Source organism: Ailuropoda melanoleuca, chromosome 14, assembly GCF_002007445.2.
Source record: "Ailuropoda melanoleuca isolate Jingjing chromosome 14, ASM200744v2, whole genome shotgun sequence".
Lineage (NCBI taxonomy): Eukaryota > Metazoa > Chordata > Mammalia > Carnivora > Ursidae > Ailuropoda > Ailuropoda melanoleuca.
In genome coordinates this window covers 11,183,010-11,206,282 of record NC_048231.1, presented here as the reverse complement: position 1 = coordinate 11,206,282, position 23,273 = coordinate 11,183,010, and the positions used below count along the sequence as shown (strand labels likewise).

Genomic DNA, 23,273 nt, shown 5'->3' with positions numbered 1-23,273 from the left:
TAGGCTGCATCCTGAGCCCCAATGGGGTTTCAGGTAAAGATACTGTTTAAAGTGACTGAGTCAATCCCGATATTCAACTCTCCAGGCTCCAGAAAAGGCAGACAGGTCAGGAAGTGGCAATTTCCTTCTATGGCTGGCTTGCCACAAAGAACCCAAAGTCACCTGCGAGGCAGCATGGCACTGTGGGCTATAAACATAGGCTTCAGAGCCAGATCCATCTGGCTTCAAATCTCGGCTCAGCCATTTACCAATGGGCAAGTGACGTACGCTATGGCCTCAGTTTCCTCATCTGTCAAGTAGGAATGGTAATAACACCTACTTCTCAGGATCACTGTGAGGTTTAACTGAGATACTGCAAGAGAACCGACTACACAAGCATGGCGTACGCCTGTTTCAAATGAAACCGCTGAATGCCCTGGAAGAGAGACCAGCTCCAGTTTCCTCTGTAATATGATCCCATACCTCCTTGTCACTCCTATCCTTTCAGGAACATAAAAATTATAACAGGAGAACAGACCCCACTCCCGCCTCCAACCAGCTGTCCTCCCTTTGATTTAGCACAGCCCTTTGGCCACAAATAGTTTCGGAAACTCCAACCTATCAAGACTCACAGGCAACAGTAGAAAGTCTTCTATACAGAGCCCGCAGCCCCGCCAGGAGCTGAGGGTGAGACCTTATTCTGTAGGCTAATCCCCCAGGTATTATCTCCCTTTGCCCCCCAATACCCAATTATTAGAGAGGCTCACAGCCCTTCTTCACTCCCCGCAAGGGCCCTGAGCGGCTCATAATTCATGATCAGCGCAGACCACCTACCATCTGTGTAGTCCTCCGATGTGAGGGACAAAAGGCTTTGTATGTCACTGTTCTCTGAATCTGGGGCTTCTTTGTAAGCCCCTCGGCTGTTCCCTGAGCCGGCCACCCAGGAGGAGGTGGCTGCCTGGTGCACCAGCACAGTCTCTGAGCTCTGAGGGCCCCAGGCTTCACATAGTCCCGACTGGCCCGGGGCCTCCTCCTCTCCGCCTGCAGAGGAGCCGGCCCCCTGCTCTTGCAACTGCTGCTCCCTTGGCCCATTCCTCCCACTGGGCCCAGACCCTTCTGACAGCACGATCTGCACCCTGGGGTCAGCAGGTGGCACACAGTGACCGGAACTGCCGTACACAGCCTCTTCATAGGACGGGAGTGCAACCTGGACTCCATCCACCATGATGGACACCTGGTCGCCAGATACCCCCTGGTCACGCCTGCAGCCAAAGCAGGAAAAGAGAGAGGAAGAATTAAAATACACACACAAATAAATACCATACCAACAACAATACTGACCGTTTTTGAGCACTCACAATGTGCCAGGCACAGCACTAAGTGCTTTACCCCACTGAACCCTCACCTGAGCACTGTCAAGTACTGATTCACCAAGAGTGCAGATGAGGCTCAGAGAAGTCAAGTAACCTGCCCAGTCACACAGCCGGTAAGGGAGGAAGCTGGGATGTGAATCCAGTTCCGTCTGCTTCCAGAGACTCTGTTCTTACCCTCTGGGTACACAGGTATCCAGCCCTCTTGTCCTGTGCAAAAACTAGGAACCTAAAACCCTAAAAATAATGCCGTCATTCAGCACAGGGAGGAAGTAAGAGCATAATGCTTGCCTATATCTGTGAATATACTGTCTGAATACTTAAAGTGGATACACTCTATGATATATGAATTAAATCTCCATAAAGCAGTTTTTTAAAAAAGGAGGGAAAAGAAATACTGTGGTCTTAATATGAGACACTGGAGTTGAAATCTGAAGAATTTTCTTTTGACTCAGCTACTTTGTCTTTTTTTTCTTTTTACTTAAAAAATCACACGTAAACTATAACATAAACAACACACAAAAATAGAAGAATGTACAGCTTCTTGTTTTATCCCAAAGGTAACTGGTGTATACATAACCCCTACTGAGGTCAAGACAGACCATGCTGCCGGCATCCCAGACACCCTTGCTCCTGCCCCTATGATCTCCTACCTCTTCATACTCAAAGTAACCACTATCCTAACTTTCATGAAAATCATTCCTGTGCTTTCTATTTTAGTAGTTTTACTGCCTAAACATGAACCCTTCAACACCACAATTGAGTTTTGCACATCTTTTATCTTGATACGAACAGGATATACAATGAACGTATGTATGTGTGTATATGTATAGGTGTATCTGGCTTCTTTTATTCTTTTAGTTATGTGTGTGAGATTTATTCATGCAAGCACCTTTTTTGGGATCACTTTTTGATACACACACACACTTTTCTTCTGAACCATTTTGAAAGTAAGGTTTTTTTCCTACATAAAACATCATCTGGCACAGCCGTCCCCAGAACCTTCTCTCCCCTACATAACGGCAGCATCTTTACATCCCTGAAATTGAACAATGGTGTGAGGCTGTGATACCAATTTTCCTGACACCCCAGCAGAGATCTGTTTCAGCTGTTGTCTTGTCTGTTTTCCTTGAGGATCCAATTATGGATCATGCATTGCAGTTTGTCCTGTTTCCTCTCCTTTCCCCTAGAACAGTACACTATAGAGTTTCTTTCATGACACTGACATTTTTTAGAGTCCAGGCTGGTTGTCTCCTAGAATGTCCCACAATCTGGACTGAGCTGTTTCCCTGGGTTAAGATCCCAAGTCAGAGTTTGCCTGGAACACTGTGCCATCTGTGATGTGTCCTTCTCCATGCATCATGGCAGGAACACAGAAGGTCGAGGACTGGCCTGTTGTTATTAGCTCTTAATTTCCTCATCTGTACCTACAGATAGATAAAATCTGTGCTGCCCAATTCAAATGGCACAGACACTGAGGATGACAGGAACGGTGCTCAGAAATGCACGGAGGTTTCTGAAAGGAAGGAAAACTGATGGCAAGGGGGCATACAAAGCAGTGTGCATTCTGTTATGTGCTTAACTTCTGTTATCCAAAATGCTTTTTGTTTGTTCGTTTAAAATGCAGTATGTGCACACAGTACAAAATTTAAACAGAGCCCATATTAAAAACCAAATCATTCTTCCACTCAAGTCAGGAAAAATCAGGCCGTTACTTTTAACACACCAGATAACTACAAGAGGAAAATACTTTCTAATTTGAATGAAATGACAAGCAGATCAGCTTGACTTTATGTGGAAATAGCAGATTATTTCAAGTAAACAGTCCCCTCCAGATCCTCTTTATTCTACTAATTGCTTAACAACCTTTAAAAAAAAATAGCTGTGACCTGATCCCCCAAATAAAAACTGAAGAGGAGACAGAAAAATCACACCTAGTACATCAGGATTAAATTTAGCCTGAGCCCTGTGTGTGAATTCCATACCAGGAAGCATTTCATTTAACAGTTTTGTTTGTTCCTCCGCGCCTGTGGATGACGACAGTGACTGATGAAGGGCTGTGAGTGCACACAAACCATTCTCAAGGGAAAGAGGAGCTGCCGGACCAGGCCAAGCAACTATAGACAGCCCTGAAGAGGAGTCCCTCCTAAGGGATACATGCAGGGCCAGCCCCCCACCATCTGCCAACCCCCTCCCCCAACCTCATCTACCCAGTCTGGGATGACTTGTGGCTAATGCACTCAACCGGAAGAAGGAAAGTGACAAAGGCAGGCAAAACCCCACTTCCTCCGTTTCTAGTGAGGTATAATGCAGTGGTTGCCAGTCATAGCTGTACGTTCGGATCACTGGGGAAGTTTTTTAAAAAACACTAGTGCCAGGCTCCCACACCAAACCAAATTAATGCGAATGTCTGGGGAGAGAGGCCCAGGTGTTGGTATTTGAGTTTAACTCCCAGCAGATGCCTCTACATGCAGCCAGGACTGGGAACTAGAGAGACGGGACAGTGGCTTGCAAACATGAGCCTGCATCAGAATCACCTGCAGGGCTCACCAAACTAAGTCACTAGGCCTCGGCCCCAGAGTTTCTCATTCAGTTGGTCTGGGGTGGGGCCTGAAAATTCCCATTCCTAACAAGTCCCCAGGTGATGCTGATGTTGCTGGAACCACACTTTGAGAACCACTGATGTAGGGCAAATGACATGGCTAGGGGGTTGGACATATTTAGGTTTAAATCTCTAGGCGGTCATCACCTAGAGGGATGACCATGACTTAACCTCTCTGAGCCTCAGCTTCCTCATCTGTACCGTTCCTGTGAGGATTAAGCTAATGCGTGCAGAAGTTAAGCACAGGGCCAGGCACACCCAGGAGGGCTACCCGGCTTCCCCTGGGCACACACAGCAGAAGAGACTGCCAGGCTCACCAGCACCCCTATGCAGTCAGAGGCCAGCCCCCAGAGCCACCCACCTCCCCCATCCCCCCAACACTGCCATGGGCTTACCTGCTGTGATGGAACGACTTCAGCTTCGGCTGCAGCAGTACAAACAGCACCACAAGGAGGAGAATGAGCGCCACAGAGCTGGCGGTGGAAGCCACTATGGACAGCGTGGGGACCCCGAGGGACGTGTGGGCATCTTTGTCTACAGAAATGAACCATCGTCAGAAATGTGTTATACCAGACCCAGAACACATGAGCCCCACGGCTGATCTCATCCAAGGTCCCTTGCCCAGTGCCACGGCTGCGGCCACTTGAGAAGCTGACGTGTGGAGCAGCTTTTATATACAAGGAAAGGGGCCATTTCCCTAACCTGTTCCCAAATCTAAAACTCACTTAAGGCCTGTAAGGGCCATCTCACTCCCAACCTCACCGACCCCTAGAGATCTGAACTTTACGAACCCCTCCTGATGCTGCCCTCAGTAGCAGACTGGTGGACATCCACCACTTCCACGGACGCGGCATTCCACCATTCTAGGTCCCACCCATGTTTCCCCCAGGTGGCAGGAAAACGTAAGAACCGGGCTGTAATAGCTCCCCCTTCTAAGATCCTGTAGCTTCAGTTGTAAATCTCAGGCTGGTCCCCAGCCTTCTCTGGGGTGTCATGGCCTTGGAGCCTGAGTGTGAAGCACAAAGATGGCTGTATGACACATGCTTTCCTGCCAGCAGTTGCATTTTCCTGTCATGCATGACAGGAGGAGGCAGGAGGGGGAGAGGTCTTCTGTCCAGCTGGACTGTAGCTCTATAACAAAACAGTCCATTTCCATTCAAAGAAAAATAATATAAAAGAGACACTCCAGAAGGTGTTAGCAGAACACGGTCAAAGGTCACCAGCACTTGGCTGGGCAAACAGGAGATGCTGAGCATCAAAGGGACTTTACGTAGCAGAACAGATGCCTCAGTAAAGCTACCGAGCCCCTTGGTGGCTCAGATGAAATGCAGTGGGACACGCACCAGCAACCCCAGATGTCTTTCACAAAGACGTGAAATCCCAAAGGAAGGGGGCCGCAGGGCATCAAAGGAGCAATACTGCCCCACGGCACAGGTGCTCTGGAGGAAGTGGGAACCACTGCCCCTCAGTTTAAAGGAAGCAGAACCCCAGAAGCCCCCCTTTCCCATCTGCCAGACTGACCCTCGTTGAGATGGCAACTGATCTCCATGGCTGGCTTCCACTCTCCATTCTTACAGGTCAGGTACTTGTAATCGCCCTTCAACATGTAGCCTTCAGCACACAGGTACTCAATGACGCTGCCCGCGTTCAGGGGGTCTCTGCAAGGCCGGGGGTGGCAGATATAGCCACCATTCTCTGGCTCTGGGGGCAGGGAACACACTGCAAAGACAGAGAGAGAGTGCACAGTGCTACAGTGCTGGGGTTTTCCGGTGGGAATTCTGTCCGTGACACTGCGCAGGGTAGTTCTGCAAGCCTCAACGGGAAACACAGCAGGAACCAAGAGCCATTCCCTTGGAAAGGCTGTTGGCCAAACTCTGGAAATTCAGGTTGCTGTTGACAGAGGGAAGCATGCTGGCCACGGGGAAAGTCTGGGTGCTTGCAACACTGCCCCTCTCCCTCGGCACGTGCCTTGAGAGGACTGTATCCATAAGGGAGTGACAGACTGACAAAGTTGTGAACTCACAGAGATCTAGCACATAATACGGTTTTGATAAAACCTACTGAGACACACAATGAATCCAAGTGAAAGGTGGTAAAAATACTGTCAACCTGGGCAGGGGACACATTGGCCCTGTTTCCAACATCAAAACCAGCAAGGACTCCATCGTGTGATGAAAATGTGCCTTCGTGGCCTGAGAGAGGATTTCTGATGGATTCCTAGCCTCCCCTCAACCCCCCGCCTCCTGACTGGAGTAGTCACTGCCAGCACTCGTCTCTAACCCATATAAAGCCCACATTTTTTACTCAGGAAGGACTATTTAGCTTCAAAAGCACCTTCACTTCCTATCTTAGTCATGCTGACAGCTCCAGGAGATAGGTATCATCACTCCCCTTTGTCGATGAGGACACTGGCCCACAGAAGTTAAGCTGTGAGGCAGCGTAAAGGGCAGACCTCCCTGGTCAACTCTTCTAAGATCTGTGCTCTTTCCACCCGCAGACACTGCTTCTACCCCATGAGCTGAGTGGGCCTATAAAAAGTGTGTATGTCAAGGATACCTCCCTTTCAAACAGGTCAGTCAGGGGGATGGCAAATGGAGCCCAAGTGTGGTGGGAACCCTGGGATAGGTAAGTTGTAATAATAAGTCAGAGGAGCAGGAAGGTCTAAGCAGCTCAAGGAGAAGGGGGACCCTGATGCCATGGCCTGCCCTTCCAATCCTGGACAGATGCTGCACGATGGATTGTGGGTTGTGCCTTACCATAACGGGAGGGACACAGCAGGGGTATGAAAGGAAGGGCTGTTTGGAAGGCTGGGCTGGGGGAGAAGACACGCTGGCAGGATGGCCAGGTATCATGAACTTCAACCTTCCAAAAGCCATACTAATACAAGAGAGAGAAAAGTTCCCAAAGGACATCTGACTTTGCTGACAGATACCCTGCCCCTATCCTACCACAAGAACATCAGTATGAAACTAAGAACTGTTGGTTTTGGTTTGTTTTTGGGTTTTTTCCCCCCCACTTCCTCTAACAGATCTGGAGTCTGACTGTGCCCTCTCCTGTTCACTGGACTGCCCACCGCTCCCTCGCATACAGATGCCCTTACAATCTCTCCCCAAATACCACTTCCCTTCAACCTACAAACTGCTAGTAAGCAAGATGACTGCCAGCCAGGTGGTGGTGGGGGGGTCCCATCAAAAAAGGGATGATGGCTCACTGCCAACAAGCCCAAACAAGCCCCCCAGTCCCCTCTAGGGACATGCCTTCTCCAGATTCTTCCCACGCCACCCACCTCACCCAAAATCTTGAACAGGAGGGGGACAGACCCACCACACTCCTTCTGGTGCCTCCTGCAACTTTGGCCAACTAGTTCAAAGAGCTGGCCAGCTGGATTTCCAAAGAAACCTATACAAACGGCTTTACTCTTTACACTTTCCTTCTTTTGTTCAGGGCAACAAGCGTGCCACAGATTCCCCCCACTCTCCTAGGACTGTGTCTAATCGGGGCATTTCCGAGGCATAATGAACGCTGAGCACTCCAGGGCAGCTCCAGAAAGCAGGAAGGACCCACTCACAGGTCTGGTGTGCTGGGAGAGAGAGTCTCAGAGGAAGAGCTGCTGATTCTAAAGCCACCCCTGCTTTGCTGGTATTCCTGTCCATAAAGTCCACATCTGCACGGAATCTTTGAGAGGAACCCTGGAGATCACCTAGGATTCATTTGATCAGTGAAAAACAGTGAGGTGTACAAAGAAGTGACTTGCAATTTCATTTCATTTCAACTAATACTTATTGATTATTGTGTAGGGGTCACAGTGCTATGCTCTGAAAAAGGATGAAAAAGATAAGCACTTCAGGTACTTGGAGCCAAATAGGGATATGACAAATAAGTACACACAAATATCTTAAAAGTTGTTTTCTTTATGGCTTCTGGGTTTTGTGTCTGAAGGACATTTTCCCTTCTCTGAGGTTATAAACATACTCCTCAATGTTTTCCAGAGTGGGTCTTCATTATGCAAATAAGTTTACTGAAAAAAAAAACACAGGAAATACATACACATGATATAAAACTCAAAAAGAAGGGTGTGCAGTGAAAAGTAAACCCTCTCCTGTCGCTGAGTCACTCAGATCTTCTCTTCAAGGCCCTGCACCCATTTCTTTCATTTTCTTCCAAAGATACTCCACACAGACTTTCTAATACACCTCAAAGAACATGATTAGTGCCACAAGACAGGGAGCACAAAGCAGGAAAGACCACATCTTGTGTGGGAGAGACTAGGCAAGGTTCATGGAGGGGGCAGCATTTCAAGTGGGGCTTTATCTCATCAGAAGAAGGTTTAAGCAAATGCACAGAGGTAGGAAAGTGTAGGTAAAGTCTAGAAATTATCAAGCAGCCCCAGTTAGCTGGTTTGCATAATACAATAAGGAAAATTCAGAAAAAAGTGACAAGCAATGAAACCATCCTGCAGAGGGCCCTGACTGCAACAGGTGTTTGTACTATGTTCAAAGGACAAGGGGAGCTTTTGAGGGGTCTCGAGAAGGGCAGAATTACAAAAGGAGCCATATCTGATCAAAGATGGAGAAAGCTGGAAGGAGCCGTAGAGTATGTCAACAGTACAGCAATGCTAGTACGGTAAGATAAGTACACACAGGCTATTTTATGTTATCTATGACGGTCAGACAAAGGAGACAAGCTAAATGCATCAGGCTCAGCATTGCAAAGAGGCTACCCCAGGTCCAAGGAAGTAAGGAGGCTGCAGAAGAATAAACAAAAAAGGGGTGGGTGGGTGGAGGCAAGGTCATTTTAAGACACCAGGAACACTGGGGCGCCTGGGTGGCTCAGTTGTTAAGCGTCTGCCTTCGGCTCAGGGCGTGATCCCAGAGTCCTGGGATTGAGCCCCACATAGGGCTCCCTGCTCGGCTGGGAAGCCTGCTTCTTCCTCTCCCACTCCCCCTCTGTGTTACCCATCTCGCTGGCTGTCTCTCTCTCTCAAATAAATAAAATCTTTAAAAAAAAAAAAAAAGACACCAGGAACACAAGAAAAAAATATGGCCTTGTTGCCCAAACAGCAGAGAGTCATGGCAAAGAGCAGGTGTTCAAGAGGACCCTCTCAGTGATGCCTGGGTTAACGAGAAAGGGAAGAACATCAGGAAGAATAAATAGTCATCCAGAGGCTTCTGGCAGCCACCCTTCTGGGCAGGAGGCTGACTTAATCTGTGCATCAGGCTCTGTCTCTGACAACCCTAGGTCCACAGAGGGAGTTTCAAGCTCTGTTCTCAACCTTAAGAAGACAATGAACTCATCTGATTTGGCAAAGCTGCATAATTTTAAAAAGAGAGGGAGAAAGCCAGAAGATAGAAATTTTACAGGAAAAAAAAATCAATTAATTCTCCTTAGCTTCCTTCTCTGCTTTCCATTATCTCCTACAGCCACTTAGGCCTCCAGTGAGCACAGGAAGCAGCGAGGTAATTCTTCAGGGGCCCGCAGAGTGCCTGGCGCACAGCAGTCATTCAGTGAAAGGCCATCCAACCGGCTGGGGAGGGGCAGATGGAGTAGACGCAAAATAAGCTGGCTAATCCTTCGACCTCCAAGTCACTGCAGCCTAAACCCTCAGTAGAAAACAAGAACCCTCGGCCAGCCCTTCTAAATGGGTTTTGCTTTTGTTGTTTTGGGGACCAGCCTTTTAGGAAGAAGAGGCAATAAACAAAACAAACTTTGTAAGATTCTGTAACAAGCAAATCAAAGGGAGCTCCAGATCAAACTGTTCAGTTTAACAAACTGAACAAGCACTTGAGCCCCACAAAATGAGGTGTGGGGAGTAGGGAGCTACGAAGGCCAGCCCGAGGAGGCATTTAAAGAGACATTTAAACACCTGGTGCATATTTAAAAGGCTCAACAAAAACGATTTCTTGCTGATGTCAGTTACCAAGAAAACACCATACTCCCAAACACTGAGTCTGAGGGCTTAAGAAACTGTTGGTGTTCGGGGCGCCTGGGTGGCACAGCGGTTAAGCGTCTGCCTTCGGCTCAGGGCGTGATCCCGGCGTTATGGGATCGAGCCCCACATCAGGCTCTTCTGCTATGAGCCTGCTTCTTCCTCTCCCACTCCCCCTGCTTGTGTTCCCTCTCTCGCTGGCTGTCTCTATCTCTGTAATAAATAAATAAAATCTTTAAAAAAAAAAAAAAAAAAAGAAACTGTTGGTGTTCACTCCCAGGTTTGAAATAATGCTTTAGACTAAAATCAGAGGAGTAACATTTAGAACACAACTGAGCACAGAGTAGTTAGTAGGTGCTTAATCAAGGTATCCAAAGAAAGGATGGCCAGGGAAAACCTTTCCTGGGAATTCAGGGGAGAAGAAAAAGGCTCCCCCAAACCCAGTACACAAACACAGCAGTTGCAATCATCAGGGACACCACTGGAGGCAAAAGTGTAAATGTCCCTATTCAGTTGTAATTCCATCAAAGGATTAGAGCTCCCCTCTCCCGACAAGCTACCCTAGGAGGGCCATAAATGTCCATGTGACAGGACTGTGCCCACAAAAAGCTTACAATTTAGAGAGGACAGCCTCACATGCATCCAACTCTACCGTAAATCAAAGAAGGAAGTGTTAAAAGGTTTAGCTTCTCTATTAGCCTGGGCTGTCCTTGTCAGAGACCTCTTGCTCATCTGAGCACTGGTGGCAACTGGAGGAAGGTGAGATCCCAGGGCAAAGAAGAGAAACAGGATCAAAAAGATAAGGAGGGGAGGAAGGAACAGATGGACACCACAGCACAGCACTGTCCAACAGAAATATAATGTAGCCACACGGGTAATTGTAAATGTTCTAGTAGCCACATTGAAAAAGCAAAAGAAAACACATGAAATTAATTTTAATAATCTATTTAAACCTACTATATGTAAAATACATTGGTGATACATCTCAACATGTAATCGATACACAAATTTATTAATGAGATGTTTAATACTTTTTTTCATTAGTAAGTCTACACTTACAGCACATCTCAAGTCAGACTAGCTACACTTCAAGTTCTCAGTAGCCACATGGAGCTGGGAGCCACTGTACCGGACAGCACAGATCGTGGACAAGAGTCTCTGTCTGAGAGTCAGAGGAGGCGTCTGGGGATTAGAAAGCAGTGGAGAGGGCTCAGAGCCACTGCCCAGGGCAGGGGGTGAGAGGTGAAGCAGCAAATGTGGAAGAAGGTAGCCCTGGGCACTCAGAAGCGCTGCAGGTTGTTTTAAAAGGCATGGTTTATGTGCTTTCTCTCAAAATCCCTTCTTGATATGTGAAGGTCCAATTTCTACTTCTAGCCCTCAATAGTTAGGAGCAGAGCCAGAGAAAAAGCAAGGTAAAAACACACAAAAAGGGTGTTCAAATGTGCAGTCTGGTGTTTTGGTTTGGGTTTTTTTTTTTTTTGGACATAAAACAAGGAAAGTAATAATTACTGCAAATAGATAGGATATTCCATGTGCCAGGCACTCTTGTGAGGTCTCTCTTAACATGAAGCAGGTACTATATTTTCTAAGAACAATGAGACTCAGCTGAGTTGAGAAATTTGCTGCAAATCACACCTTTGGAAATGACAATGCTAGATTCAACAGGCACTCTCGCTCTTAGGCTCCATGCTGTGGTTCATCCCCTGATACACTAGGCCCGGAGCTTTTGGAACGTCTAGCTACTCTGTACATGAAAGGACAAGTCATACTATAGTGGGAAAAGGCTAGCTCAAATAGGAGGTGATTCTCTCATGAAAACCTCCCAAGAAAGTTGGGAGTGGACATTCCAAACAAATGTAAAGAGGCAGGAGTAGTGATCACATCTGACTATAGTCAAAAGGTTTCTTATGAGACCGCCTTTAAAAATCCCAGTACTAACGTTTATTGACCAACTACTAAATGCCAAGCACCAGTCCAAGAACTTTATGTATGTAACTCATTTAAGTTTCACAAAGACCCTGTAAGAAACGTATTATCACATTATACACGAGTGAAGTGAAGTGAAGAAACTTGCTCAAGGGCACCAAGCAGGAAAGGGGCAGACTCAGGATTTGAACCCAGGAAGGCAGACTTCCCTCTCCACGGCACAGGGCAGTAACAGAGGGTCTCTAAGCCCAGTTTTTCCTCCCATACCCATGGTCCTGGAAAGGGAGCCCAGTGACAAAGACAATCTGGGTACCGCCTGTGGACAGTGGTCCCTCTGACATGATGAGACTGAACCAGATGACCTTTGAGGTCTCATCTGATATTTGCAAATTTGTCTGAAGTTGTTAGAGTGGCTGGCCGCACCACCGACTCAAGTTCCTTCATCAAAGTTCTGCAGCCATGGTGGTCTTACACCGAGCACAAGGAGTGAGGCGCTTGAGGAGAAGCATCCTGCCTGTAGAGAAACTCCCGCGTCCCTCTGGGCAGATTCCTGTCTTGGGTGTGTAGTGGGAACAGGGAAACAGCCAGAGGAGTTCACTTAAGTGATACCCAAGGGCTACTTCTGTCCACCGCTTTCCCTGGCTTTCTGCCTTCCTGACCCACCACCCAAAGAGTCAAAAGTCTCAAACGGGTGGCAATGAGAGGGAAGAGATAATTTCTCATGCCATTTGCAACCTTCCTCTCCTCTGAGACAAACCTTCCCAGCACTCAAGACAGGAAGCCATTGTCCAGCTGGGATCCCTTTTCTCATGAGAACTTCCCACGCGATGGGGGAGGGCCAGATTGCCATAGCTCTGGCCTTTCCCAGGGTGTGGCGCTGGGGTGGGGGCGGGAGAGAAGGGGGAACCCACCCATGGTTTAGGCTGACTCTTCTGCTTCTCCCAGGCCCCCACCCCCATTTTCCCTGAGAGAGGCCTAGGGGAATCCCTGCACCGGGAGACTGGGTAACTCAAAAGTGGGGCTGGCTTCAGAGCCTGTCAGTTTGTCTTGAGTCTGGGTCCCTCCTTCCCTCCCTCCCTCCCTCCACCTCATGGGAAAGGGGAAATGCAAGCCACAGCTTCAGAGCCAATGAGGAGGAACATCTTCATTGCACCCTGCCGCAGACATGAAACTCCTAGAACCTGGAACCATCCAGCGAAGCCCTCAGTTGTTCTGAAAGAAGAAGCGCTGTTTCTCTCCTCCCCCTGACCTGAAAGCACATGGGTCAGCTGGAACCCCATCCATCACTCGAGATTCAGTCCCAAGGTCACCCGCTCCAGAGAACCATTCCAAAGAGCACTGCCAGGGAGAACAAAGCAGCACAGGGTAGTGCTCACCAGCACAGGTCTAGAATGAGAGCACTGGAATCACAATGCTAATGGTTACCCTCTGCCCTGTGTGGGCTTGGGCACATCTTCCGATTCCTCAGTTCCCCTGCTTGTAAAATAGGGATACTAAAGTACAGGTGTCTACCTACAGCGTAGCTGTGCAGATTAATCACAAGTACACAGGTAAAGCGCCTGGTACTGGGTCTGTCACACACTAAGTGTTCAATAAACAGTGGCTTTATTATTCCTCCTTTGTGTTCCCATCACATCTTCATTCTTCTCTATAAACTACCTATCACCATATTGCTGGCTCTGCAACAATCACTTCCTCACAGGTCAGTCCTTTCCCCACCTCTCCACTAACCCTACCCAAGCCCCAGGGCAAGTATTTGTTCTGCTCTTTTTTTTTTTTTATCCCCAGATCTTGGCATAGAATCTGGCAGACAGTGGATGCTTAGTAGAAAACTGCTTTGACTTGCAAAATTCTGCCCACATTTCAAGGCACAGTCATGTTTTTAACTACAAAGGACCATGTGGTTTCTGATCTGACATATGGCAAGAATAGGTAATAGTAAAGATAATCCCTCTGCAAGGTACATCTCATATTCTCTAAGTTTGGTATATACCATGAAAATGTACTCCTGACCTGACAGAATCAGGGCCAGGACAGGTCAGAGCATGGTCCTGGATGTCAGCCAGATGAATTTAGGTTTGACCCAGGGAACTGATCTACAACCTTGTCAACTGCCTGAACTGTTTTGAGCCTTACTCTTTGACAGTCACTCCTACCCACAAGTAGTGTTTTAGAGAGACGATAAAACTGCTTGCCTAAAAGAAACACGCATGATGTCTGGCACATATCAAGAACTGATAAACTTTACATTCATTTTCACATAGCAAACTAGACCTTTACCTCTGGTTTTTGGAATGGGGCAGGGCAAAGGCTTTGGCAAAGATAAGAAAGAAGGTTGTTGTAGGACCGTCTGGCTAATCCGGAGACAGGACAGGCAGAGACTAGGGCAGGATGAGCACTTTGTGTGTGTGTGTGGGGTCTTTTTTTGCTTTCCCCTTGCTCCAGCTCAGTAACACCAGCCCCTTTCCCCATTCGCCTTCTCAGCAGAGCAGCCTGGGCTGCTCTCTTGACTGACAAATGGCCTCCATATGGCCTGCTACCCTTTTACCTCCTCCTGTTCTCGCAGCTCAGGGACCCAGGGGAACAGGCTGCCAGCTCTGGCTGCGCCCCCATTCCCCCTCCTACTGTCATGACTGCTAAAAGAAGGGCTGCCAGGAGGACCACTAGCCTTCATCCTATCCCCTCCAGGCCTGGCCATCACCCAGTGCAGTGACCCATAGAGCACAGCCCACATGACAGTGGGATGACAGCAGAGCTAGGGAGCCAAGCCACTCCATGTGCATGAACAAACGTTACTACGCACCCCTGATAATGGCAGTGACAAAAGGGTTAAGAGAAAGTAGATGACGTTTATTTTTCCTTTTTTCCAGCAACTGCTACTTCCCAGTCTCACCTCCTTCACCCTATCATCTAACTAAGCTGCACATGTGTTTGTTCTCCCCCCTCAGAATTCCCCACCTCCAAGAGGATGCAGGCTAGTCCTCTGGAGGAAGGCCCCCGTCTGCTGCCTAAGGCACTGTCCAACTCCAGAAGGGTAACTGATAAGCAGGTGGTAATCAGTGGTCTGGCTTGGAGTTTAAAGCGGGGCTGGACTCAGGCGCAAAGATCAGAGTTGTGGGTTCATTTCCAACTCCACTGGTAACTCCTAATGCCAAGGACAGTACCAAGCACACACAGTAGGCCTTCAAGAAACACAAATTTAAATTTAAGACAAATTTAATGATTTCTGTTGTCCAACAGGGTAGAAGTAAAAGAGAGGAAGAGAATGAACATGTATCACGAGATACCACCCTGGGCACTTTAAAGCTGCCATCCTATTTAATTCTCCCGCCCTACCAGGAAGGTGGGAGAATACTCAGTTTGCTCAGATAAAGAAGCTGAAGCTTTGAAAAACTTAGTAATGGTCTGAGGTTACCTGGCTACTAAGCATTACGAGTCTGGATTCAAACTTCAGCTTGCCCTTCTCCCTCTTACAGAGAAGCTCCTTGATTACAGATGCAAGCAGAAAAATTTATCCCAATACCTACAAAGGTAGAACACGGGGGTGGGGTACGACTGACAAAAGTTGCAGTGATTTCTGTCTGGAGAAGAATGTGAACACGCGAGTTTACCTGTGCCCAGAGGACTCAGCTCATATCTCAAGTGGGCCCACATTTTTCAGGAGCAGTGGGGAAAAAGGCAAGACAGTTTCCTTCACAAATCTCTGAGTGCGACAAACCGGTTGTTATGGGGCTACAGTTACCAAAGCTGCAAGAGAAGAAGGTATGGGGCATTTTCAGCTAAGAATGCAAATCTTCCTAGAAGGATGTGTGAAAGGAAGGTGGTCACTAAACGCAGAATGGGGAGGTGAATTAGAATTAGACAGTGGGCTGACTTTCGGCCAGCTCCTGGAACACACAGGGTCACTGGGGCATCTCTACCAAAGCCCCAAATAATCAGCCTCTGCCATGTGCCACTGAACAGTGAGTCAGGCAGTGTTCTGCTTCTTTCAGGTACTCAATAGGACACTGCTACTCACTGAGGTCCTACCCAACTTCAAAGAATGAAAGGAAATAATTGGTATAAACTCTAACTACAGATGGTGACAGAGAGCAGGTGATGGACTAAATCCACCAACAAAACATCACAGTTCCCCCGAAAAACATTCACCAATAATTGAGGGGTAAAAATTTGAATGGTCTTCTGAAGAAAGATGTGGTTGGGTCTCCTTGTGACATATAAGGTGTAACTAACAGACTGTAAGTCTGAGTTGTGAAAATTAATTAAGGGAAATCTCACTAAAGCAGACTCAGGATGCTAGAAGGGGAGGATGGAATGGATAGCCATAGCACTCAATGTCCATTACCGGAAGAACTATCAGTCACAGACCCCTAGCAGAACATCTCAAAGGAAAGAATCATCAATTATAGACCCCAAAAGGGAAATACACATATTGCATCTCCTACAAGAAACTGATTACCCCTGCAACTCAGTCAAAGAGAAATCGTCATCACCCTGAACGCTTGCTTTTCTCCAACAGACTTCCGTTCAAAACAAACCCTCCCAACTTCCTCCTCCATAAACTAAAGTTCCTTTCTTTTGTTTTTTTGGACTTGTCTATGGTTTTGCCATAGTTGGCATGTCCCGAATTGCAATTCTCTGTTATTTTTGAGTAAACCCATTTTTGCTGGTAAAATAATGGACTTCTATTTTTAAGGTTAACAAAGGCATGCCACAAAGCCCTGTACATTCTGTGGAGGCTCAAGTCGGGCCTGACTCTACCGTTAAGACAGGGACAGGAAATCTAAAAGGAAAGTTTTTTTTGTTTGTTGTTGTTGTTTTTTAGGGGGAGTGGGGGTAAGAAGCTCTTACAACCTTTGAACCAATAGGTATGAGGCACATGGTGACAATGGATATAGGCAGATGGGAATCCGCAGTTACAAAGTCCACTGATCTGGATATTCTTCCTCCTCCGCCTTGTGGGGGATGGGATTCTCTTCTTGAAACACTTGATCTTAAACCACTCTGTCTCACATGGCCACCACAGGAAAAGCAGCTTATCAAGCCTTCCTGATTTCCTTTGTACCTCCTAGAAAGGGAAATTACCACCCTGTGCTACCATCAGCTGATCAAGGATAAGGAGGAGTCGAAATCTCTCAAGTGTTTTTTTTGCTCGTCTCCACTTTTCAACATGTGGGTCTTCCTGAAGTTCTGGGCCAGATGGGGGCACTGACATCAATGGAGAGGTTGCCCGCCACAGGGTACTCCCATCCCCCTCCCAGACACAGGAGGTGAATCCTTCCTAATTGCTCTTCTCTGAGGACACATTTATGCCTCTTTTAAGAAACTTTTTTTTTTTTTTAAAGATTTTTTATTTATTTATTTGACAGAGATAGAGACAGCCAGCGAGAGAGGGAACACAAGCCAGGGGGAGTGGGAGAGGAAGAAGCAGGCTCATAGTGGAAGAGCCTGATGTGGGGCGATCCCATAACGCCGGGATCACGCCCTGAGCCGAAGGCAGACACTTAACCGCTGTGCCACCCAGGTGCCCCTCTTTTAAGAAACTTTAAAAACAACAGGAATCCATTAAAATCCACTGAGATCCAAGGCAGGGCACATGGCTCTCAAGGTGCTTTTGCACAAGACTGGGACTTGCCTCCCCTTTGATTTAGCCTGTGTATTTACCACCCTGGCTGTAGCATAGTGTCAAGACTCCTTGATCACTAAACAGAGCCGCCTCAAAACAGATTAGTGAAGTCTGGGCCCAGACCAGGTCAGAGTCAGCAGGAGAATCTCAACTGTGTTCTTATTAATCATGCTGAGGCCTGTGCTCCTGTCACCTCCCTGGCCTCTCCTGGTCTTTGGACCCTTGACTCTGCCAAGTCATTTTTGACTGACCAGTCCAAGATTCCTGGTCAGAACATACTGCCTGTTGCAGCCTCACCCATTCTATGTGTCAGTAGATAACTATGTCCAGATGTCACACAGGTGAACAGAAAATGCCCTTTAACTTTTTGTCCTCCAAAAAATGGGTTTAATAACTTCTACCCAGAAGAGAGTGAAAAACATTTACAAGTGTCAATTCTTAATCTCCCTGGGTTTCACTTTCCTAATAGGAATTACTTCAGTAATTTAACAAATATTTATTAAACACCTACCTACCAAGGTGCCAGGTTGGTGCTAGAAATTCAAGAGTAAATAATATATGGTTCTGTCTCTGAATACTTTAGACTCTTTGAGGACACAGATAAGAAGCCCCAACCAGGCTATAGTACCAGTAATATTTATTCTGCTTATCTCCCAGAGTTCATGTAACATTCTTTCCACAAGTTTTTACTAAGTCCCAAAGCACTGTGCCAGGCAAGGGGAGAAGGAGGGTGGGTAGATGAAAAAGATATAGGCCCTACTCTCTGGGAGCTTACTGTCTAGGAAGTAACCATAATGGACACACATTAGAAATCAACATGGCATATGACAGGAAGTTCTGAAGAAGGACTAATATAATGAAGAGATCAGAAAGGGTGTAACAAATGGTATTAGAACTCTGACCTTTGGGGGAAGCAGGACTGTGACCACAGGATAAAGGAGAGTGGGAAGAACATCTGAGTGGGAGACGAGAGCACAAGGACAGGCGGAGAAGCAAGAGGTGTGTATGGAAAGCAGCAGAAGATTCCATGTTTAACAGGAGACAGCTAGACATTTACAAAATCAGGCTGGCACCAGAACAAGGAAGACCCTGAATACAAGGCTGAAGAACGAAAAATACTGGGTTCCTTTTCCATAAAATAAGATTTTAAGGCCCCTTCCAGTTCTAAAATGCAAAGTCATGTTGCTAATAATAAAATGAAAGCCTGCTCCCTAGAACTAATCCAGCGGAAGAAACCAGCCATATAAATGTGCCCGCCTGCTCTGGAAACTATTTTTCAATGGAGCAGGGTATGCTGGTGTAGTGGAGTAGGGACAGGGAAGGACAGAGAGGAAAACTATGTGAGTTTTCCAGTGCAGATTCATCATGTGGGGATATCAGGAAAGAAATGGAGGGATTAGAGCAGAGAAAAGGAACACAAAGATGTCCTGTGGTCAACTTCTTTCCCAGGGTTCACTCGCATGGCAGCAGATGGCCTATCCACAGAGGACTGGATCTCAGAAAGCAGCTGCTCCCAGGTCCTGGTTCTAACAGCTGGGGTTATAGGACCTTTCTGCACAGGCTGCATGCTAGAAATCAATGGGATCCATTGTGCCCGCATGCATACGGTCTCATGTCCAGGCTAATGCCCTATGCCCGCCTGGAACAGAGGACTCGGAAAAATAACACTACACGTTTTGGAACACGGCACTTGCAAATGAACGGAAAGACACAGTATTAAAAAGTTCAATTTTATTCAAATTACCTCGACTTTGCTAGGTAACTATTGAGATGCTAATGAGAGATAAAGGACTTGCCCAGAAAAGGGTCAATGGGTCAATGAGGGGGCAAGAGGGGTAGATTATAAGCAGAAGAAAATCACAACTGCGTCTGATTCTCTTCTTTCTGCCTGAAATGCACGGACGAATCTGGCTCCACCATACCAACCAAAAAGCAGGCAGGGTGTTTCGTGTACAAGAAAAGGGGATAAAAATCCATAAAACCATGTGTGTGTACACAGAGGAGTGTAAGTGTACGATTACATAATTAGGCACATTAAAGTATTTATACTGCTGAGACTAAAAGCCCCTACTCAAAGGCATTCCACCAAAGTTGAAAGGGGAAAAAGAAAATAGAAAATAAAGCATCTAATTGCAATCTTCCACAAAGCCAGACATCCCCAGCTGGTGCCACAGCTGAATTCTCTTAATAAACATGTTGTAATGGCAAGTATGAAAGACACTGTATGCTTACCAACTCCATGCCGTGGCCAGCCAGCCATGGGAGAAGCCTGAAACACTGCTATAATTAAAGAGATTTTTTTCTCTTTCTATTATAGTACCCTGGGGTGGGATGTCGGTTCTTTTTCTTAAAAACTTTGTTTCAAGCACACACGTCCAACTCCACATGCAAAGACAGAGGCTGAGGCCTGAGGATATGAAAAAGGTCCCAGCCTAGGAGCTAGCTGGTTTACTTTTGGTGGTGGTTTTCTTCTAACTCCCCGAACTTGGGGCTTTACCAGTTAGAGAAGGCTAGTCATGTTTGAGCGGCCTTTTAAAACAGAAGCCTACCTGACAGCTTAAAATCATAATGTATCTAAACAGGAAAGAGATGGTAGAAATTAGCTATAAATGAGTACAATGCAGGGAGTAAAGGCATTAATACATCAGAGAGTAGGTCAACATAGAATGGATTCCAAAGGATGGACTCTCACAGTTCTGGAAGGGCCTTGCGCACTTACAGAGAGGGTTTTATTTTTGCGTAACTCTTAGTTATTCCAGAAGCTGGTTATAGGTAGTCCCCCCATTTCCCTGAAAAGGCCCTCCAAAGTCAAATCATAGGTTTACGTGTATTATAAGGAAGTCATGTTCTCAGAGCCAAACAGGATTGTAAAATGCCTAATTATACTCTGCCTTTTAGATACGATCTTGGACAATATAGCTTGGCAATTTTATACATTATTCTTTAATTCTGTTTATTCGTTTTCACGATTAAGCATGGATGTTGACTCACAGTCAACAAGTGTTCACCTGACACAACCGATTCCCCACTTCTGGCACGCTCACTGAATTTTCAAAATCCTTTCCTCAATTATATCAACTTTAGAAGAACAACCCTTCTTATAACTGCCATTAGCAATGTCTTTTTTGCATTTTCAACTCATCCTTGCAAAATAAAGGTCCAAAACATTCACGGTCCCACTCCAGCAGACATGGGAGCACAGGGGGCTGGTGCCGCAGCTTGGACCATGCTATGGGCTGCCAGGCACCCACACCTCAAGGCCACTCAGGACTTTCTTCCCCAACTGCTGCACAGAAGTCCAAATTCATCACACAAAGGCAATTGGGGTGTCAGTTTACCACATACCAGAGTACAGGTTGTTCCGAAGACAAACGTTTAAAAGCTGGCGGCTCAGTGCTGCTTCAGAATCACCTAGTGAGGTATCAAATTTGGATTCCTTATCTCCTCGTTACTCTGTCCCCAGAGGCCCACAACCATTTCGGTGAACTAGAAATTCTTAGGTAGGCCCAGATACAAATTAGGAATGTGTCTAGGATCAAGGATCTTTGGCGCCCAGCAAACAAACACACACACACACACACCCCCTGCATTTCTACACAGAAGCCAGGGCTGCATCCAGGGCTGAGGTCTGTGCCACACCAAGGGAACTCATGCTAGTCAGCACCTGCCACAGGCCTGTTCCTCAGGATGAGAGCTCATCCTGGGTTTCCCCAGCTTCTATGCCTTGTTGATAGAAAAGGCTTGTAGCATGTGCAATCAGGGAGCCTTAGAATCTTGGCAGATGTCTCCGGCCAGACCCTGCAGTGGAGTAAGTAGAACAATGGTTCCTTCCCCAACAGGGAGCAACTTGGCCCATGGGAAATGGAATCAGTGTGCCTCACAATCTCCATGCCAGTGGGTAATGTCCTCTGGGGCTAGCCCATGTGAATCTGCAGCCCTTCTGCAAAATCAAATGAAACCATACACCCCAAAACTGCACAGAAGTTGCAGAGCAACTGATTCTAAACTCTGGGCCTGCTGCCTTCTCCCCTTACCTGTCTCCCTCGATCTTTCCATCTAGCCTCACCTCTCAGAGGGACAGAGAAAAACAAACATAAAGACTGCTGGACCCCCTACAAATGTGGGGCAGGGCCCCCGAAAGTCAAGCCCTGTTTTAGGGAGCACCCTCTCTCCCAACTATAATGAAATGATTACTCAGAATGGTTTTAGCAGTTTATCTACCAGCAATTCAGAGCAGAGTATCTAGGGAAAACAGGAAGAAAGCACTGGTTTTTCTTTTTCTTTTCTCTTCTCTTCTCTTCTCCTTCCTTTCCTTCCTCCCTCCCTCCCCTTCCTCCCTTCCTTCCTTCGTTCCTTCCAGATTTTATTTATTTACTTGACAGAGAGCTAGAGAGAGAGCACAAGTAGGCAGAGCAGCAGGCAGAGGGAGAGGGAGAAGCAGGCTCTCCGCTGAGCAGGGAGCCCCATGTGGGCCTCAATCCCAGGACCCTGGAATCATGACCTGAGCCGAAGGCAGCCACTTAGCTGACTGAGCCACCCAGGCACCCCAGCACTCGTCTTTAAAGACAGCAATATGAGGTAGCAGCTGAAGACTCAAGGCTCCAGCCAAGTGTTCCCCCCCAGTACCTCTCCTGAGCCAGGGGCCCAAACCCCTAGGCAGAGAGAACCAAGACTGGCAGTGGGACCTCTGCCTGGTCTACACCTCGGTCCGACAACAGGCTGGGGTAATCCTCAAAGAGGAACTGCTTGCTGCCCAGAGCTGCAAACACAATGTCTACACTGGCCATGCTGGGGTCTGTGCCAGGGACCTTGAGGTGGGTCGGCTGGGAGTGGCAGGCCCAGCCCAGGCCCAGCAGCTGGTATTGAAGCTGTCATTCATTTCCTGACTTAAGAGAGCTGGGCAGTACCCCCCTTGGCAACCATTCACTTCTCCCTCTCACTGGAAATTAAGAGATCTTGCGATAAGCATAACCTATTGATGCTTGTTTGTCCTCAACTGCTACAATCTCAACAAAAATTTATTTTCCCAAGTTCCATTTTTCACTAAAAGCAACTACTAGATAGATACTCTATTAAGAAGAACACTTTTTGACTGGTCCTCTTTGATTTTACTTATAATCCAAAGTTACCCAAATTCCTTATTTAAAATTGTTAAGGAGGTACAGGTACAAGGGAAGATAACAGTACTCAACACTGGCAAGGGTTTTGGAAACAGCACTTTTACTGCTGATTGGGCATGCGGTGACTGGCATCAACGGGACCTGAGAAGTAATCCCTGGTAAATCATACTCTACAATGACACTAGAGGGGTGGAAGCTGCTGCACATATACGCTTGGTCCCACGGGGCCCATCAGGGGACATCACTTCTACACTGAGCAGAGCCTCGTTGGTGAAAGCTTTACTCAGGGTGGCTCTCAATAGCTGGTCCTACTTACTCAGCCAGCAACAACCTTATGGCCTGAGTTTCTGTGCCCTCCTGGGGGACGTGCAGAGGGCCATAGGTACAGGCCCCTGGGACCATGCTCATGAGAGACAGAAAAAGCCTTCCACCAGGCCATTCCTCCCCTACCCCCCAGAACCTAACAGCATGACTTCATTCCAAGAACTATGGATAGAGCTAGGAATCCCTCCTACTGCCCACCTGGAGGCATACTCCAATTTACCCTAGTAAGTTAATCTTCCAAAAACAAACAAACAAAAAAAAACAAAAACAAAAACCCCCCACATTTTTCCAATGCTCTCTTCTTAGAATCTTCGAAAGCCTGCCAATTTCTTCCTACAAGTATAAATGCTTCTGCTGGATATGCAAGGCTCTCCACAAACTGACTCGTCCCATTTCTCCA

The 23,273-nt window shown here is 47.1% G+C and overlaps 1 protein-coding gene across 3 annotated transcripts in view; it reads right to left on the bottom strand.

Moving 5' to 3' along the window:
• SUSD6 (sushi domain containing 6) overlaps window positions 1-23,273 on the bottom strand; it is a 93,741-nt gene that overhangs the window by 5,442 nt on the left and 65,026 nt on the right. For all 3 annotated transcript variants that reach the window (XM_034642782.1, XM_034642781.1, XM_034642783.1), the window contains 3 exons: window positions 5,473-5,670; window positions 4,347-4,485; window positions 814-1,241 (listed from right to left, as the gene is read on the bottom strand). In XM_034642782.1, coding sequence (XP_034498673.1) covers window positions 814-1,241; window positions 4,347-4,485; window positions 5,473-5,670 — 765 coding nt within the window. The remainder of the gene's footprint in view (window positions 1-813; window positions 1,242-4,346; window positions 4,486-5,472; window positions 5,671-23,273) is intronic.